General features: G+C 35.5%; 1 protein-coding gene and 1 pseudogene across 7 annotated transcripts in view; one reads left to right on the forward strand and one right to left on the reverse strand.

The window, feature by feature from the left end:
* Window positions 1-20,712, reverse strand: part of COMMD10 (COMM domain containing 10) — a 210,767-nt gene that overhangs the window by 59,473 nt on the left and 130,582 nt on the right. The window contains exon 6 of one of the 6 annotated variants that reach the window (XM_017969725.4): window positions 3,480-12,080. The exons of the other annotated variants lie outside the window; for them this stretch is intronic. Coding sequence (XP_017825214.2) covers window positions 11,901-12,080 — 180 coding nt within the window. The 3' untranslated portion in view covers window positions 3,480-11,900. Of the gene's footprint in view, window positions 1-3,479; window positions 12,081-20,712 lie in introns of those variants that run through there. 6 annotated transcript variants of the gene reach the window in all.
* Window positions 14,738-18,875, forward strand: LOC118151412 (non-histone chromosomal protein HMG-17 pseudogene; annotated as a pseudogene). Its single transcript, XR_013532131.1, has one exon. The product of XR_013532131.1 is annotated as a non-histone chromosomal protein HMG-17 pseudogene (transcript).

Here is a 20,712-nt window from a genome sequence, read left to right on the forward strand (position 1 = left end):
TGGATTCCCATCTGAAAACAATAGCTAAAATCCTAACAATGGCTTTACATCATCTGTCCTACTAAAGCCCTCTGATCTCCTCTTCCAATCAATCTCCCTCTTGCTTAACATGCTTCAGTCATACTCTCTCCTTGTTCATGACGACACCAAGCTCACTTTCGTCTCAGGGATTTCTTTACCTGAAATGTTGCTGATTTCTTTACCTGGAATGTTCTGCTTCCAGACGTCTTCATAGTTTATCCTCTCACAGCTTACAAATATTTACTCAAATGTCACCTTATCAGTGAGGCCTTCCTTGACCACCTTATGAAATTACAATTCCCTTCAAAGTTTCAAAGTATATATTTTATTAGACAGCCTGGTTGTTTTACTTCTTTATTGATTGTCTGTGAACCGCCAGTAGAATACAGACTTCACAAGGGTCAAGGACTTTCATAAACTGTTACGTAACAGGTCCCCCTTATCTGTGGGAGATATATTTCAAGTCCCCCAGAGATGCCTGAAACTGCCAATAGCAATGACCCTTACATATACTATGTTTTTTTCTATTATACATACCTGTGATAAAGTTTAATTTGTATATTAAGCACTGTAAGAGATTAACAACTAATAAAACAGAACAATTATAACTATATACTGTCACAAAAGTCATGAGAATATAGTCTTTCTCTCTCGCACATACATTATCTTATTGTACTGTGCTCACCTATTTTCAGATCACAGTTAACCGCAGGTAACTAAAACTGTGATAAGTAAAAACCATGGATAAGGGGGGGACTATCATATCCTAAATACCTAGCATAGTGCCTGGCCCAGTCATAAGCATTCAATAAATATTTGTTGAATGAATAAATATTATAAATGCTACCATGCTCCATATTTTATATAGGCACACTATTTAGATGGAATTTACCAATCCTTTTAAGGGTAAGAGCATAGAATTACAATCAGATTGCCTGGATTTAAATGTCATTTGCATAACCTTGGACACGTACTTAACTTCTTTTTGTCTTATCTTGTATCTCAGAGATTGCTTGAGAATTAAACAAGTTAATATATAAAAGCAATTAAAACAGTACCTGACACACATATGTGCTCTGTAATTTTATGTTTAAGGAATTATGCAACATCAAATTTGTAACATTTTTCAGCTTATTGACCTATGTTTCTTTATCTTTTTATTTTTTTGAGATGGAGTCTTATCTGTTGCACAGGCTGGAGTATAGTGGCACTATCTTGGCTCACTGCAACCTCTGTCTCCCAGCTTCAAGCCATTCTCTTGTCTCTGATGGGATTACAGGAACCTGCTACCACGTCCAACTAATTTTTATGTTTTTGGTAGAGATGGGGTTTCTCCATGTTCCCCAAGCTGGTTGATCTTTATTTCTGAACATTTATGCCGAGGTCCTTTTGAGGTGAAACTGGTACCAACACCATGGATTGAATTTATCCTAGCTCACTTGACCTCCTTTTGATTTTAATCATGATTTTGATATTTCAATTTTTTAAATTGAAATTTAAAAAGTTTTTTAGACCTTATTTTTTTAAGGACAGTGATATTCAGCCTCTTATCTGCCATGTAATACTCATTTTTGAGCCCCCACTTGCAACATCTCAAAGTCCTCTGTTTCTAATCAGAAATTCATAAGGTGGTTTCACCCACTAAGCCAGCAGATAAGTTACAAAAGGCAGCTTACTTGTGGTTGGCAACAAACAACATACCCAAATGTAACTAGGACTTCTGAAATTGATGTAATATGCAATCCTGACATGCTTTTTAGCAACAGAAGCAGGGTTCCTGCCAATTAGAATATGGTAGTAAAGTCTGTGGTTCTTTCCAGCTTCCATGCAAAATTCAGTTCAGTGTGAAGTGGTTCTTCAGCTTGGTGTACTTGAGTACAACTAACTTAGATAACCTCTTTGCCATGGAAGGGGTGTGAAGTAGTATCATTCAGTTCAGCAGCCGTTGTTTTAAAGATACCTTAAACTGTTCTTTAAATATGGAATGACTTTTGTTTTTGTTAAAAACATTACATTTTATATTCTTTATCTGTTATTTTCTGGACTGTCCTGAAGTGACTACTCTAGTAGTCATGTTTGACTGTTATTTCACAATTAGTTTCTTTAAAGACTTTTAGGTAGCCAATACCAGTCATATAAAAGTTAAAATAAATACACTTTTTAATGATGATTTTAAAAGAGCAAAAGCATTTTAGCTATCATACTAAAACAGTGTTACCTTTCCCTTTATATTGTAGGAATCTGAAAGTTAGAAGAAAACTCTGCCCATAGTTTAAGAAAAATAATAAGTTTGTCATCAGACTAAAGCTGCCAAAGTTAGCCTTTGGTCCCCATAGATTTTAGTAAAGTATAGCATTTATACAACTCAATGAGTTATCACAAAATGAACACGCCCATATAACCACTTCTCGCTGAATAAACAACACATTACCTGCATCCTCAGAAGTCCTCTTACTGATCCCTTACCTCTACTATTTTTGTTCTCCAAAGTTAACTACACCTAACTATTCTAATATTATAGATTTTGTATCCTTTTATAAATAGAATGAGTCAGAATGTACTCTTGTTGACTAACATAAAAAAGCTGTATTATTAAAAACTGCTACATCAGAAATTCCAAGTGAGTAGTCAGTAAATTTATTAACAAGATATCCCCGGGTGAATGATTCTATCTCAAGTCAAAAACATTTTGCCAAAGTGTGATAGCACTAACACCTACACCAGTAGGATGTAGAATCAGCTTGATCTTATTTTAGAACATCTGAGAGGTTCTAAAAGCTGACAAAACCATCTTAAGGGTATGGAGTGATGGTCAGTAAACTGCATTTATTCTGGGCTTGAACCACTCCAAGGCAGTCTCAGAAATAACATTCAAAAACAGGAGCCAGAGACTAAATACTATCCCCACTCCCCAGAATTGCGATGCAATTCAACTGTATCTGAAATCATTACGTCAGTGGAAAGCTGGGAGGTAGACACTGTTAAACCAATATCTGAAAAGCTGTTTTTCCTAAAGATGTCTATACACACATATTATATATCTATATATCATGTATTTGGACTGATTCAAGGAGTCTGCTTGTCAAGGCAACTTCAAGAACTGTTGATGGTGTGGAGAAATGGATATCACAGCTTTTGATATCAATTTTCTTATAGAAAATTATATGGTTGAGGTGGGGACTGGTAAAAGAGGAGGCTGCTTTCTTTCATTTTTTTCCTTTTTAAAATAACTTGTCTGCATCACTGGGAATTGATAATGGATTCCCACTGGACACAACTACAAGATGCACCCCATGTTTATTTATTGTGAGAAATAAACACAGTAACAAATTTTCACTAGCATTATGATGTATAACATAAATTCATATTTCCTTAATTCAGTAGGTATTTAATTAGAAATCTATGAGGTACTAACATCTATGTGAAGTCGTGGTTTTAATGGAAAGAAGCCAGTCCAGTGACTAGACAAATATATTTATTAAATTAAAATACAATGATATATGTCATGAGATGTATAAGAGCTATGGGGGTACAGTGAAAAAATACTGAGGAGTGGCAATGAACAGGAGAAAGTTCCTTCACTGAATCTTAAAAGTAAAGTATTTTAACATGCTACTACACCATTACCACTTAACAAGTAATGGAGAAAAAAATTAAAAACAAAAACACAAACAAAAAAACATAGTAAGGCTGCTTGCTACATGGACTCCTTCTACAAAGCTAAGGAGATTACTATGCTCTTTGAGACCTACCTTTTTAATAAACATAATTCAAAATACCTAGACACTGGAAAATACTGCAAAATAGACAGAATGAACCTTTATGATATACAAGGCAAAGAATCAATAGTGAGTAAAACCTAATAAAGTTTATACTCAATGGATTTTTTTTTAGTGTCTCAGGTATGAAATAATCATATATCTAATTAGCATTTTTAGGTAGTCTAAATAAAAGACTATAAATAAATAAAGGATATTTTAAATAAATACCATTTAAATTGCTGGGGTTTTCTTTCATCTGAAATAACCAAAGACCTGAATTAACTCAGGCTATGTTACTTTATGTTGCCACACAAAATTTTACATAAATATATATCTTTTCACTTGCTGGACAAATAAATTGTGCTTTTATTCTGTTGCATGAACAATTATACACTCAATTATATACTGTCATTTTTTGTTTTCTAGCCGTTTCATATATGAACCATTTGTCTTCCAAATTAGATGATGAACTACTTTAGTGCAAAATCATACTGTCTTCTCCTTTTATATCCTTTAGCAGCTAACACAGTGTTGGGCTACAGAACTGCTTAATAATTGCTTGCTGAACTGAACAGTACCCTTCATCTTGCCACTTCTGTTCTCTGAAGTACAGCTGAATAGATGTAATGCTGTAGTCTGTCAAGCCTTTATGCTTTGTCCTGCTTCTTTGCCTATCTTGCCAGAAGAAGGCAAATTTGATCATTATATTTACTCGATCAGTGTGGATCCTGCTAGGATCATCAACAGTGACAATCAATGCCAGTTCAAGTACTAAGTTTTATTACATATGAATATCTGTCCCTATATATTGAACTCAAAATGCTGTATTTGTCTGCCCCTGACTAAAACAAATCATCAATCTCAGATACAAGTTCAATGATTCATCTTTCATTCTATAAACAGGATTAAAAATAGTACAAAGGAAAATTTAAAAATTATGTTTAAAGCAGATAAATTATAATGCTGTCTATGTACTCCCTCTTTTAAACCTAAATATAAAGGCAAATCAGCATTTTTCTAATGTGAAACTCCTCTACTCTAAATTGTAATGTCTATAGGCATATCTTCATTTTACACTATTTTATAAGAAGATAAAATAATCTACCCTAATTCTATCCTGAGCTGGGGGTCAAAAATATGATTCCTACAATAAGTTTTCAAATACAAGAATATGTCTCAATGCATATTTACTACGGTAATTTTTCTTTGCTCATGACAAAAAAAAAATAAGAAAGAGTTACAGCTTGTTTATAATCAGGGCTAAGTTATCACCTAAAACTAAGGAGAGAGTCACAGTGATCCTAAAAGGTCTTATGCTAATAAGCTTGAAAGGAAAAGAATCAGAATCCAGACTTAATTTTCATTTACAATCCTAATATTCATGAAAAAACACAATTTATGCAACCACAAAAGCATGCATTTAAAAATCACAGCAGGACCATATTATTTCTTGAGTTTTAATTGAAACTTTGAAAAGAAAAGCAGTGGCCTATTAAAGGTTCCTTGTCAAATCTATTAATTAAAGCAAATTTCAAACACTGAAACCTACAATTCTGGTTACTGAAATAAAAATTATTACATATGAAAGTGGTAAATGTTATATCTTCTTACTTTAATTTGCCTATATTAATTTAATATTAACATCAAGCTTGTATCACTGGGCAAAATCAACAATGTGAATAAAATTTTATTTTTTTAAACTTTAAATTTTAAAATTCTAGCCTAGAATATAAATGATGTTAGCTATCAAAATAATGGTTTTGTGACTGACAATGCACTCTTTTTCATTACAGTTTTTAAAGAAGAATTAGAAGTGTATTTTTTAACCAAATCACTATAATAACTGTTATTTATTTGGCTTAAAACTCTTATCTATAAGCAAACTTCAGATTTTTTTTCTAATTTAAGGAAAGAAGGAATGAGGCCAAAGTGAATACCTTAAGAAAGAATCATAGTAACTGTATTCACATTTACTGCTGCAATTAAAAAAACCTCCTACCTCATAATCCTGTTTCCTAGAAAAGATTCTAAGCTCCATTGAAATGTATGTGCATTATTTGGATGACATTTTATTCCCTCTTTTGCTTTGTTGACATTTATAACATGACCTAGTTTGGCTAAAATTACCAGGTGAAAAAGTAGCTGCAGTGTGATAAGTGATTTTACCTAGACACAATGTCTGGTTCCCACTGGTATACATACACACCGATGTCCCTGAGTGAGAGAACTAATTCCTTCTTGTCTTTTTCATGATTAAAGGCAGTGATGGTAACTTTTTAACATTCTTTGCTTCTAAGGTGAGAAACTGAAAAGCTGTGTGAATGCCCAGCATTACCAATGAAGTCAGAAAACACAAGGAGAAAAAACATCTTGAAGCTAATACCTTGGAAAATGAAGATAATAGGAATAAAATCACCTAAGTGGGCAGGCTTAGCATTTCTGGACATGTTCCATAACTCCCACAGGTAAGAGTAGACTGGCTATTATCTGTAGCAGAGGAGACAAAACATAAATGTGGAATTTCAAGCAGAGTACTATTTTGTGGCAGGAAGTATAAACTGAACAAACATTCTTTGGAGGTCATGTTAAAGATGTAAAGAAAAAGGGATTTCAAAGATTTTGTGAAAGACAAAAGAAAATCAGAAGAGTATCTAAAATGAACTGATAGAGAATAAAGAGGATGGGTAATCACAATTAAATTACCAGAAAGTTATCAGAATTATGGGTAAGAATAATGTTTGTTCAAAGGAACCCAAGCCCTGTTGACGAGAATGATATTCCATTAACAAGAAACCTAGGTAAGGGCTAAAGGCCTTGAAATAAGAAAAGCTCACCATGAAATCTCTGTTAACAGCAAGCTAAATCCAGTGCTAAAGTAATCATACTTTTTAAGTGATCAACTTAATTTATGGCAAGGATAGTGAACATCAACACAGATAGATACAGATCCTGCTTTACTGCCTACCACCCTGTGAAACCAAAAGGCAAGGGAGGGTGAGAGTGAGGCAGATAAAGAGTATACATTAGAGCAGTAAACTTTTCTACACTTAAGGCCTGGGGCATAAAATAATATGAACGCATATGAAATGAAAGTGAAGTGAGAGAACATCTGAAAAAGAGTGCTTAATATTAGAAACTGTGAAAATCAGCAATCTGACTATATGTAAAGTCTCTGGTAATTCATACTTCCTGCCACTCTAACAGAAAATAGGAATAACCTTGAAATTCCACATTTATATTTTGTCTTCTGTCTCCCAGCTACCACTGTGAGGGTTATGGAACATGTCCAGAAATAATAAGGTCATCCACTTAGGTGATTTCATTTCTATTATCTTTATTTCCCAAGGTACCAGCTTCAGGAATTTGTTTTTTTTCCCTTGTGTTACTACAGGGCTTGTTTTTCTAAGTTGACTGGTGCCTTTTAATTCCAAGTCCTCCAATATTGCTACTAAGTCCAATGCCAAACTATTTTTCAATCAAATGCCTAGATATTTGCAGCGGTGAAGAATAGTGACTTTAAATGTACTATTAGAGATACACATGTAATTAACAGAAACTGAGGAAAGTCTATCAGCTAAAACATAATTTGCTGTTCTTTAAAAAAATAGAAATATAAAATGTAAATATGAACTTACAAACTTGGAAGAGTTTGAGGTGTAAGTTAATGTCTAAAACATCATTTGGGATTACAGGCCAAGCGTGGTGGCTCAGGCCTGTAATCCCAGAACTCTGGGAGGCTGAGGTAGGTGGATCACAAGGTCAGGAGTTTGAGACCTGCCTGACCAACATGGTGAAACCCCGTCTGTCCTAAAAATACAAAAATTAGTCTGGTGTGGTGGCACACACCTGTAATTCCAGTTACTCAGGAGGCTGAGGCAGGAGAATTGCTGGAACCTGGGAGGCAGAGGTTGCAGGGAGCCAAGATAGTGCCACTGCACTCCAGCCTGGGAGTCAGAAAGACTCCTTCTCAAAAAAAAAAAAAAATCATTTAAATTTTATTGAATGCTTAGAAGCCCTTGTTTAAAATGTACTATTTGAAATCAATAGGGATAAGGTACTTAAACTTCCAGTTATGTTGAAAAACTGATGTGGTCATATAAAACCCCAGAGATACCAGTAATAAGACACTAGATCAAAACAAACAAACAAACTAAAGATACTTTAAACTTTCAAAGGCACACTTAAGGCTGAAGAGAGTTTTATTTTGAAAACTGGAAGGGAAAAGAATTGAGAGTTCATACCAAAACTCCATAGCTACAGCTACAAAAAAGGAGAAGAAAAAAATAATATCAGAAGGGCTAAAGATGCTAGAAACCAGAGAGCTGGAAAAACAGCTGAAAATTTAAAGAAAAAATCTTAGCACCAAGCCAATCTCAGAAGGCATGAGACTCAAATTCAGTGCACAAAGTACACAAATTCCTGGCCGATGACAAAATTACACAGAAGCAAGGGAGCCAGGCCTATGAAGCCCAGTGAAAAAGCAGGAAGAGAAAAAACGCCTGGTTTTTAAAATCTGTGGTTCTTTTATTAACTGAGAACTTTCTTCAATCATTTACAGCTTGAGTGGCAGAAAGATGAATTTACACAGGCTTGAGGTGCCAGAGTATACAGCCCAAAGCCAGCATAGCCACTGTCAATTAGGAGGAAATTCTGAGACACAAAGAAACAACAGAGAAGATGAGCATCATCTCTGTCAAAATTTTTGGGCCACCACATTGTGCATGTCCAAGGGGGAACTGCAGGTGTTCAGGCTAACGAAGTAGCAGAGGGAGGGTATAAGCTGTATACCTCACAGAAGACAAAGTTTATGGTTTCAACCCAAGGAAGTTCATTGCCTACAAGAACAAAAAGCCAAGTCCTCAAATGAATATGACAGAATGCAGAATAATTTCATCGTATGTTCCGCAATGTCTAGTTTTCAACCAGAAATTTCTACATACGCAAAAGAACACAAAAAACAAAACAAACAAACAAACAAACAGGAAAGTCTTCAGGAAATTACTGAAGAAAAAATACACTCAATACAAATGACTGGGATCAGATGTTGAATTAAGCAATTCAAAAAAGCTATTATAAATATATTCAAAGAACTGACGAAAAATACGCTATCAGTGAGTGAACACAGAATAAATCTCAAGAGAAAAATAGAAACCCCCCAAAAAAAAGAAAACTCTAGATCTAAAAAAAGTATAGTAAATGAAATAAAATATTTACCAAATGAGTACAGCAAAAAATAATCAGTAAAACTGTATATCGGTTAAGAGAAATTACCCAATCTAAAAATGAGAGAGAGGAAAGACTGAGGTAAAATAATCAGAACATCAGAGACTTGTGATATCACAGGAAATGATCCAATATCTATGTAAGGCGAATCTTAGCAAGACAAGTAATAAAGGAGAAAAAAAATTATAGACATAGTAGATGAAAATCTGATGGAAAACAGTGGGTTATGGTCCAAGAAATTCAATAAAATCTAACCAATATAAACTCAAGGAAAATTTCTCCTAGAAATAAAAGTCAAATTGCTGAAAGCCAAAGAGATAAAAAAACAAATATGTAACAGGACCAGAAAAAAAATACACACTTCCCATAAACAGAAAAATGATAAGTCTGACAGCTGAATTCTCATCAGAAACCAAGACAGCCAGAGGAATTAAAACAATATATTTAATGGCATTTCTTGGTATTTTTAACCAAGAAATGCATTTTTAGGAAGGCCAGCCTCGAATAATGAAAGTAAAATAAGCATATATGTAGAAAAATTGAGGGACTATGTTGCCAGCGGACCTCAATTATAAGAAATGTTAAAAGAAATTCTTCAGTCTGAAGAGAAATGACACTATACGGCAACTCAAAACTATAGAAAACAAGGGTTTGAGTAAATATAAAGAAAATGTAATTTTCCTTTCTTAACATAATTTAAAATTTTATAGATAAATATGACTATTAAAATAAAAGTTATAACAGTATATGAAATATATGTTAATAATGTATTAATATTAACTCATTCATTTTAAGAACTGTGCCACATTAACACAAGATGTTAAAAATAGGAGAAACTGTGGTGGGGGGCAGTTGATAAATGGGAATGCTGTATATTCTTTTCAAATTTTCTGTAAACCTAAAATTCCTCTAAAAATCAGGTCTCCAAAAATTTAATTACTAATATAAGGCAATATAATAGTAACTATATCACTGCTCCAATTTTTGAAGAATAAACAAAATCATTAAAAGCTGCTTTCAACTAGGCAGTAATAGAAGAAAATTTCCTCAAAAGGAATATATGGAAAATCTACGACTAACATCATGCCTTTAACGAAAGACCAGATGTTTTAGGAATAAGGCAAGTATATGTATAACACTTCGATTCAAAGTTGAATGAGAGATTCTAGAATGAGGAATAAGGCAAGAAGAAGAAACTAAAAGCAAAAGCGTTTGAAAAGAACAAGTAAAATGTTTGTATTCTCAGACAACATGATCCTGTATGTAAAAAACCCTAAGGAATCTACACAAAATATTACTAGAACACATAAACACATTTAGCAAGGACACAGGTTATAAGGTCAAAATTAAAAATTAATTGCAGTGAGATAGAGCAAGATAGCAGAATAGAAGGCTACACTGATTGCTCTTCCTGCAAGGATACCAATTTAACAACTATCTACACACAAAGAAACACCTTCATAATAACCAAAAATCAGGTTTGTGCTTACAGTACCTGGTTTTAACTTCATATGGCTAAAAGAGGCTTTGAAGAGGGTAGGAAAGAGTCTTGAATTGCTGACACCAACCCTCCGTCATCCCCTAGGCAGTGACTACGTGTAGTGCAGAGAGATAATCTGTCTGCTTGGGAGAGGGAGAGCACAGGATTGTGAGACATTGCATTAAACTCAATAATACTTTATAGCAGAAAGCAAAACCAGGCTGAACTCAGCTAATGCCCATCCACGGAGGAAGCATCTAGACCAGCCCTAAGCAGAGGGGAATTACCCACTCCCCAGAAGTCAGAACTTGAGTTCCAGCTAGATTCATCACCATGGGCTAAAGTGCTCTGGGGATCTGAGACGGTTTAGCTGTGTCCTCTTCTAAATCTCATCTTGAATTGTAGCTCCCATAATTCCCACATTGTTATAGGAGGGACCTAATGGGAGATAAGTGAACCATAGGTGCAGTTCTCCCCATACTGTTTTCATGTTAGTGAATAAGTTTCATGAGATCTGATGGTTTTATAAGGGGTTTCTCTTTTTACTTGGTTCTCATATTGTCTCATCTGCTGCCACGTAAGATGTGCCCTTCACCTTTCACCATAGTCATCAGGCCTCTCCAGCCACATGGAACTGTGAGCCCATTAAACCTCTTTTTCATTATAAATTACCCAGTCTCAGATATATCTTCATCAGCAGTGTGAAAATGGACTAATATATGATCTAAATAAACCTGAAAGGAGGTCTAGGCCACAAGGACTGCAACTCCTAGGTGAGTCCTAGTGCTGAACTAGGCTCAGAGCCAGTGTCTGGGAAAACATACAAACCACTAAAATACCAGCTAAGGTGGTTAAGAGAGTGCTTGAGTCATCCCTCCCCCCACCTCACACAGCACATCTTGAGGCTCCAAAAGAGACTACTTCCTACTGCTTGAGGAGCAGAGAGGGAGGAGTAAAGAGGACTTTGTCTTGCATCTTCGATACCACATCAGCCACAGTAGGACAGAGTACCAAGTCAGACATGAGGCCTCCTTTCCAGGCCCTTGCTCCTGAACAACATTTCAAGACACACCTTGGGCCAGAAGGGAACCCACTGCCTTGAAGGGAAGAACCCCTACCTGGCAGAACCCATCACTTGCTGACTAAAGAGTCTGGGCCCTGAATAATCAGCAGCGATACCCAGATAGTAGGGGTGAGGCTTGCATGAGACACTCAGAGTTGCTGGCTTTGGGTAAGACTAAGCACATTTACAACTGTAATAGCTATGGGGAAAGACTCCCACTTAAGAAAAGTGAACAGAAAAGTAAAGAAGGCTTTGTCTTGCTGCCTTAGGTACCAGCTCAGCCACAGGATGTTAGAGTACCAAGTGGTTGCTCGGTGTCTCCGTTCCAGGCCTTGGCTCTTAGATGACATTTCTAGGCCTTCCCTGGGTTAGAGCAGAACCACTGCCCAGAAGGGTGAGTCCCAGTCCAGGCAGCATTCATCACAAGCTGAATGAAGAACCTTTGGGTCTTAAGGAAGCATTGGCAGTAGGTAGTCTGGCAGTATTCCCCATGGGCCTGTGGTGGTGGTGGCCATGGGTAAGGCTCCTCTGCCTGTGGAAAGGGAATGGAAAAATGTGAAAGACTATATCTCATGTTTTGACTGCCAGCTCAGCCATAATACAACAGAACACTAAGTAGACTTCTAAGGTTTTACACTATAGTCCTTGGCTCACAAAAGGCACCTCTGGACCCACCTGGGGACTGGGAAAACTTGCTATCCTAAAGGAAAGAACACAAGCCTGGTTAGCTTTGCCAACTTCTACTTAAAGCCCAAGGGTCTTGAGCAAACATAGGCAGTAGCTAGGTAGAGATTACAGCAGGCCTTGGGCAAGACCTAGTGCTGAGCTGGCTTCAGGTCCGAACCAGCACAGTCTTAGTGGTTGTAGCCACAGAAGTGTTTGTGTCACCATATTCAGCTCCAGACAGCTCAGCATAGAGAGAGACACACTCCATTTGTTTACTAGAAAATAAGAGAACAAAACTCTCTGCCTGGTAATCCAGAGAATTCTTCTGAATCTTATCCAAGACCACTAAAGCAGTACCTCTATAAGTCTGCAAGAACCACAGTGTTACTGGGCTTGTGGTGCTCCCTAAGGCACATACAGATTAGATTGCAACACCCAAGTCCTTGGAAATAACCAGAAAGTCTTCCCAAGAAGTACTGGTACAAACAACTCCAGACTGGGAGGACTATAAGGACTCTTCAATGCCCAGCCACAGGTAAACTTTGAATAAGCATGAAGACCATCCAGGAAAACATGATCTCATCAAATGAACTAAATAAGGCACCAGGGACCAATCCTGGAGAAACAGGTACATGATCTTTCAGACAGAGAATAAAATTAGCTTTTTTGAGGAAGCTCAAAGAAATTCAAGATAATACAAAAAAGAAATTCATAACTCTAACAAATATATTTAACAAAGAGACTGAAATAAACTAAAAAGAATCAAGGAGAAATTCTCAAGTTGAAAAATGCAATTGGCATACTAAAAGACTGCATTAGAGTCTTTTAACAGCAGAACTGATCAAACGAAAGAAAGAGTTATCTTGAAGACTGGCTATTAGAAAATACATAGAGGAGACAAAAGAAAAGAGAATAAAAAATAAAGAAACACACCTGCAAGATGTAGAAAACAGTCACAAAAGGGCAAATCTAAGAGTTATTGGCCTTAAGCAGGAGGTTAAAAAAAAAAAGAGAAGGGGAGGGCAGAAAGATTATTCAAAGGGATAATAACAGAGAACTTCCCAACCCTAGAGAAAAATATTAATATCCAAGTACAAGAATGATATAGAACACCAAGCAGATTTAACCCAAAGAAGGCTACTTCAAGTCATTTAATAGTCAAACTCGCAAAGATCAAGGATAAAGTATCCTAAAAGCAGCAAGAGAAAAGAAACAAATAACACAGACTGGAGCTTTGATACTTCTGGCAGAAGATTTTTCACAGGAAACCTTACAGGCCAGGAGAAACTGGCATGACACATTTAAAGTGCTAAAGGGGAAAAAACCCAAAAAACCACATTTACCCTAGCATACTATAACCTGCGAAAATATCCTCCAAATGTGAAAGAAAAATTCCCAAACAATGAGGGATTTCATCAAACACCCGACCTGTCCTACAAGAAATGTATGTTCTTGGCACTTTGGTCAAAAATGAGTTTACTATATGGATTTATCTCTGGGTTCTCTATCATTTTCCATTGTGAAATCCTGTCTCTACTAAAAATACAAAAAATTAGCTGGATGTGGTGGCATGCACCTATAATCCCAGCTACTCGGGAGGCTGAGGCAGAAGAATCGCTTGAACCCGGGAGGCAGAGGTTGCAGTGAGCTGAGATTGTGTCATTGCACTCCACCCTGGGTGACACCGTGAGACTTCATCTCACAAAAAAAAAAGAAGAAGAATATCTCAAAGGTGCTGATGTGCCTTTGGAACAGTTAAAAAAAAATCTCAAAGGAAAACTTAGTATTTCATAATGTTCTAGTTGTTACCAATGGAGCAGTTAAGGATAACTATAATCTACGGTCTAGCAGATTGGAGAGCAAACCGGACCTAGTGATTAATGCTGAATGTGCTGCAAGCTTGGTTCGTTTTTGTTTCTCCCCCTTTCTTCTTCCCTCATTAATTTTCTAAGTTTACAGAGATGGTTTCATTTAGAAGACTGACCCTTTAAAAAGAATTTTTTTAAAGACCCATTCTACAGACTCCCATAGGACAATAGATATCAGCTGTTATTATTTGTTGTTTGTAAGCATTAACTAAAGATGCCACAAATTTAGAAACATAATTTTTCAGTGGATGATTGAGATTTATTAAGTAATTAAGTATATTTGAAAATCTGAAATAATAGAAAATTTGTGTGAAATAGGAATTAGGGAAGCTCTTACAGAGAGCCCATATACCTGTCCTAAGTAAATAACTCTTGGTTTTATCAAGTTGGATAAATTTCTGTAGAAAATTGCATTTTGCTGTCATTGGGAGCATGCTTTGAAATTGTGTGAGAAAAAAACTATTTTTAATTGTGAAAAATAACAAACAAATGTACAAAATAGTATTGATAAAGAGTTTACTATTCAGAGTGGTTGATTTGGAGCAGTGTGAAGAAGAAGAGGCGAGAATGACCCCTGCACTGACCAAAGCTGACTTGCCGCCCCATCCCACGCCCAGCACCTATGTCTCGCTGCCGTTGCGTCACTGCTACCACCATGCCCAAGAAAAGGGCTGAAGGGGACGCTAAAGGAGATAAAGCCAAAATGAAGGACGAACCACAGAGAAGATCCATGAGGCTGTCTCCTAAACCTGCTCCTCCAAAGCCAGAGCCCAAGACTAAAAAGGCACCTGCAAAGAAGGGAGAGAAGGTACCCAAAGGGGAAAAGGGAAAAGCTGATGCTGGCAAGGAAGGGAATAACCCTGCAGAAAATGGAGATGCCAAAACAGACCAGGCACAGAAAGCTGAAGGTGCTGGAGATGCCAAGTGAAGTGTGTGCATTTTTGATAACTGTGTACTTCTGGTGACTGTACAGTTTGAAATACTATTTTTATCAAGTTTTATAAAAATGCAGAATTCAGTTTTAATTTTTTTAAGGCTTTGTTGTCAGCACACAGAACACATCATTGTTTTTTTTTTTTTGCGAGAAGGAACATAATGTCACCAATACAATGTCTCTGAAGCTGGACTGATGTGGGGAAAACACCTTTCCCTTCCAGTTTTGAGAGACTTCCTCTTGGCTCCCAGGAGGAGGGATTCCCTGACTTTGACACACATGGCCACCTTGGCAAAAAAGCCTTGTGGTATGGAAAAACAAATTCATTTTTATGTCCTCTTCTCCCTTTCCGTCTTTCAGCATAGACTTAAGTCCCTTAAGCCCAGACATCTGTTGGGACCTGACCCCCAGTCATTGGTTACCAGTGTGTCAGGCAATCTGGACTTCCCAGTGATGCCACTGAGATGGCACCTGTCAAAAGAGTAGTGGTTCTGTTTCTAGATTGTGGATCTTCAGATAAATTCTGCCATTTTCATTTCACTTTCTGAATGTCAGGGTCGGCTTGTGAAAAGTTGTTAAACAACATGCTAAATGTGAAACGTCAACCCTCACTCTAAACTTTCCCGGTCCGAACATGAGATGAGGACTTCACTGGGTTTTAGAGTGGCTTTCTGATTTTTGGTAGTCCATTGAAGAAGGGAGTTTGAAAGTTGTTGTATACTGTTAACAACTGTCTGCCCATGTCCTGCCTGAAATATCATGTTTATGGAAAGAATCTTTAATAAAGCTGGATACAGTTTGGCTGGGGCAGGGGGAAGAGCAGTTGGACAGCGGAACTAGGGGGACTTTTTTTTCTTCTTTATTCCTGTTTGTATTTTCTAAATCTTCCCTAAGGTTATTTATTACTTTTAGAAGTTAAAAATCCTTTTATAAAAATATGTAAAGTTCTGTTTTCTAATGACTATGTAATAACTATGTCTACTCAAAAGTGTCTTCAAAATGACCTATTTAAAATCTGTGCCCTCAAAATATCCTTCTAAATTCTATCCTTTTTTGAACTAAAAATATAGTGTAACAACCAAAGAACAGGTTAAAAATGTTAACAAAATTGTAATTTAGAATTGATACGATTAATTTACATCCACTTTAGAAGTTTCTATGCTAGATATGTAACATTTGCTGATGACTGTAATGTTTGTAGTATTTCCGGTGAAAATATGGGTCTTATGCAAAAACATAAACTATTATGAACTATTTCTATGAGAACATCAGATTTGTTTTATGTTTCTACTGAAAGCACAAGAACAAACTTTCTAGTCCATTTAAGTATTATATACGTATATATACGTGCTATGTTGATCAGTTTTTCCTATCTTTTGTTAACATACAACTCAATCTTCCTCAATGTGAAACCTGATTAATTTGCTGTCTGTTCTTTTTCCAGTAATTAAAATATGTAATATTTAAAAATATAAATAAAAGAAAAAAGGATTTCCTTAATGTTAAAAATGTAGGCAAAGATACTGGATACTGGGGTTCTTTTAGGATTAAAGCTCTAGCCTGTCTAATTGAAGAAAATTATCAGTGTGGTAATGGTTTGGATTGTTTTACTTCAGAACAACTGTTCCCTTGATATCAAATTCTATAAATGATAAGGCCTTTCATTTCCCACGAATGGCAACTTTAGAAATAGCTTTTCTATTTTGACCTCTATATTAAAAAGGACAAAAAAATTATTTTCCTTCCAGGTATTCAGTACATTTTCCAATATTCATTTCCGAATTTTCTTCATAAAAGCAATGTTATTTTTTTAAAAAGACTCCACATTGATTCTAAATAAATAGGAAATATTAAAAGAATAATGACAATCAAATGAAAAGAGATAATGCTACTTAATTTTAAATTAAGTACTATAGTTATACAAATAATTTTTTTTTTTTGAGATGGGAGTCTTGGTCTGTTGCCCAGGCTGGAGTGCTAAGGCACAATCTTGGCTCACTGCAACCTCTGCTTCCCGGGTTCAAGAAATTCTCCTGCCTCAGCCTCCTGAGTAGCTGGGACTACAGGTGCATGCCACCACGCTCAGCTAATTTTTGCATTTTTAGTAGAGACGGGGTTTCACCATCTTGGCCAGTATGGTCTCGATCTCCTGATCTCGTGATCCATCTGATGATCTTCATAAATTTTTCAAATGTTAGAAAAGCTAGATGTAGCAGTAATGACTCCCTCACTAAATGAATTTTTCCATACTGCATCAATACTAGCTGTAATACTTAAAATATTTTGAAGCATTTTCTTTAATATAAACTTTATAAACTTAATATCTGTATAAAATGTTGACTATACTTTTAATTTCATTTTTTTATATTCCATGACACCCAAATCTGATGTCTATTTGCAGATTCAAACGCTATTTAAAAATGAGGCTGATATCTTAATATGAGAGATAGAAAAAGTATAATTATCATATATCTGTAAAATATATTTTCTCTCAAAAGAAACTAAACAAGTGTGGGTAAAAAACCATATTAATGATTACTTTTTAGGGAAAAAAACACAAACTATTATGAAAAAATGAAAATCCTTCTCTATTTGCATAGAAGGCTGTGACTCAAAGACCTCCAATATCTCAACCAATCTCCAGCCCTATAATTCGTGACTAGTAACAGCCATTTATTGCCTGGTTTTGAAGGTCACACAGAACACCTTGAAGAAACTTCTACATTTTTTAGTTTTCTCATCAAAATGACAATATTATTTCTTAATTCTTCCACTAGTTAAGATCAAATAAGGTAATATGTAAAAGTGCCTGTAACAATTAAACATCCAATGAATGACTGTTTATTCTATTATTTTTATTTATTACCATAATCAATGTGGTTCTTTAAGTGACAGAATAAAAAAATTTTGTTTTCAAAAATTTAATTCCCACATTAGCAAAACAGCTCCACATTTGCTCATTAATCTAGTTGGTAAATTCCATGAGAGTGGATACTGTAATTGTAAAATTACTCATTGCCTAGTTTAAAAACATTAATGAAGATGAGATTATAATTATTATTTACTATTTCTTCCCTTGCTCATTTACAACTCTATGGTTCTACTTTCTAAGAAGTTTGCTTCCCTTAGGCAACATAAAGGTCCAGAAAGCAATAAAGGCTTAAAGACAAAGTTTACTCTCAAGTCCAATTCAAAGAGAATGAAATATTCACAAACACAATAATCAACCTTTGTTTAGGCTACCCTATATAATGTACTACTATTGTCTGAGTTACAGAGTGAATGAGGGTTCTGTATTTTCATAAAAGCAGGTTTTACTAATTATGAAAATTAAAAATTCAAGCCAAAGTTGTTTTAAAATATTCTCTTCCATGAAAAGGACTGAATGTAAAATACAAAAAAATTCCTTTTTGTCCCTTTTAATAACAAATTCAGGTATATAAATAAAATTTCATAAATCATTCACATTTTATCAATCACATTAACCTGGCATTAGTACTAAAATATGAATCACGTAAAAAAGAAATAACACTGTATTATGAAAAGACCACAAATTTTCTGGAAAATTAAAATCAGACTGATAAAAAAATACATGGTATCTATGTTTTTCCAGAAGTATATACAATATAGCAAGGAAATGAGATGGCAAATGGTTACTCAATGTAAAAGACTTCTGAAGAGGTTACAAATCCATTGGTCCTTAACCTTTCATGGGTTACAGACTTTGAAAGTACTCATATATGGGTCACAGAAAAAATGTGTATGCATATATACACAAAATGTGGCAGACAACTTCAGAAGCTTCATAGATCTTCTGAACACAAATCCTATACAGGTTAAGAATCTTCACACAGATCCTTAATATACAGTGATTATTTTCACCATGACCCAGGGGTCCCAGGGTTTATGCTAATCTGTCAAGACCCACATTTGAATCACACCAACAGAAAGCTATAAGACTGATATGAAGTAACAATAACTCAACTAGTCAAGGAGCCTAGTATTCACACCTGTTTAAATCTGGCATCTGTACAACTCATATTAGTGGAAAAATTATTAATTAGTGCTTTAATGGTAATCACTAATATATTCAGAAGGTCTCTGAACTTCTCATAATAAAAAAGGGTAGACTGTTTTTTCATATGCTAGGGCTCTTTGGCAAGTTATATCATAATGCTACTTTAGCAGAAAGCAGGCCTATAAAATATGACAAAACAATAAAGCATATTATCTTTATAGATGGTCATTAACATATTTATTAAATCCCTAACATATTAGCTTCCTATCATTGTGGAATTTACAGAGACAAAAGATAAAGACCCAATCTTCTAAGAGCATTCACTTTTATACACCAGGATTATACCTGAAAATACAGACCCAAAAAACTGCATCATATAAATTTTATTATGGATATCGCAGAACAAGTAATTCTAAGTGTCAGATACATATAGAATATTCCACAGGCTATAATCATTAAAATTCTAACACAGATTTTCTGATAGCCTTCAATGTTTGTACTAAATTATACACCACTATTATATTGAAGCTAACCATTAAAAATCCAGCTAGTTCTCTTAAAGTTGGTCTCATAAAATTGATGAATTCATTATTTAATTTGAATAAAATTTCAAGAGTAATTTCATAAAATAGTGTACAGTTTACATGCTTATTTTAAAATCAGAAGTTCTATACATTTATCGTCCTGGCCTATCTCTTCACTTTAAGGCACATGAACCTCTCTATCCAACCCCCTCACATTCTGAATGCATGCACGCGCGCATACACACACGGCACTTCAGTTGTGTGTATGTCTCCCAGGTTGGAGTACCTTGTCACTGGAACCTCATTTCTGATTCCCCTGGCAGGGCTGCTCTGAAAAAGCCCCAATCCTCAGGCAACTGGAAGGACCACTACTGGCTTGGATATATAGATATATTTACTTCTACACTTCAAAAGATAAAAGGATGCTTGGAGAGAAGATTACTATTTCTATTTTTATAACTTCAGGAGGGAAAAATAAACTTTCTGGCTTTTCAAATTGTACCTATGACTGTATTTTCCCATCAAACCACTGCTACAGATGGTTGTTTCACTCTATGACATTATTTATATTACTCTAAGTTACATTATGAATTAGACCAACTTTTGAAAGCTGGAACAGAAACCCAAAGGGTATTTACCAAGTTGTGTTCAGGGGGAAGAAGTTAGAATTAAAATACTGATGGTAATAGTTTACTTCATATGATGTGTACAGGGCAACATTCTCATTTAATCAGCACAAAGAAGTAGGTATTATTACTTGACACATAAGAAAAACAAGGCTCAGAAAGTCCAGAGCTGGAAGTCAAATGTCATTCTATCTGATCCAAATATGTGCTCTTAGCTATCACATTTCATTGTTTTGTATGTGTGTTTCAAATTTTAAATATCATTGTTTAATATAATCGTTTTTTTTTTTGAGATGGAATCTCATTTTGTCTCCCAGGTTGAGGTACAGTGGTGCGATCTTGTCTCACTGCAATGCCCACCTCCCAGGTTCAAGCGATTCTCCTGCCTCAGCCTCCTGAGTAGCTGGGATTATAGGCGCGTGCCACCACACCTGGTTAATTTTTGTATTTTTAGTGGAGATGGGGTTTCACTATGTTGGTCAGGCTGGTCTTGAACTCCTGACCTCGTGATCCGCCTGCCTAGGCCTC

This window comes from Callithrix jacchus, chromosome 2 (genome assembly GCF_049354715.1).
Source record: "Callithrix jacchus isolate 240 chromosome 2, calJac240_pri, whole genome shotgun sequence".
NCBI classification, from domain to species: domain Eukaryota; kingdom Metazoa; phylum Chordata; class Mammalia; order Primates; family Cebidae; genus Callithrix; species Callithrix jacchus.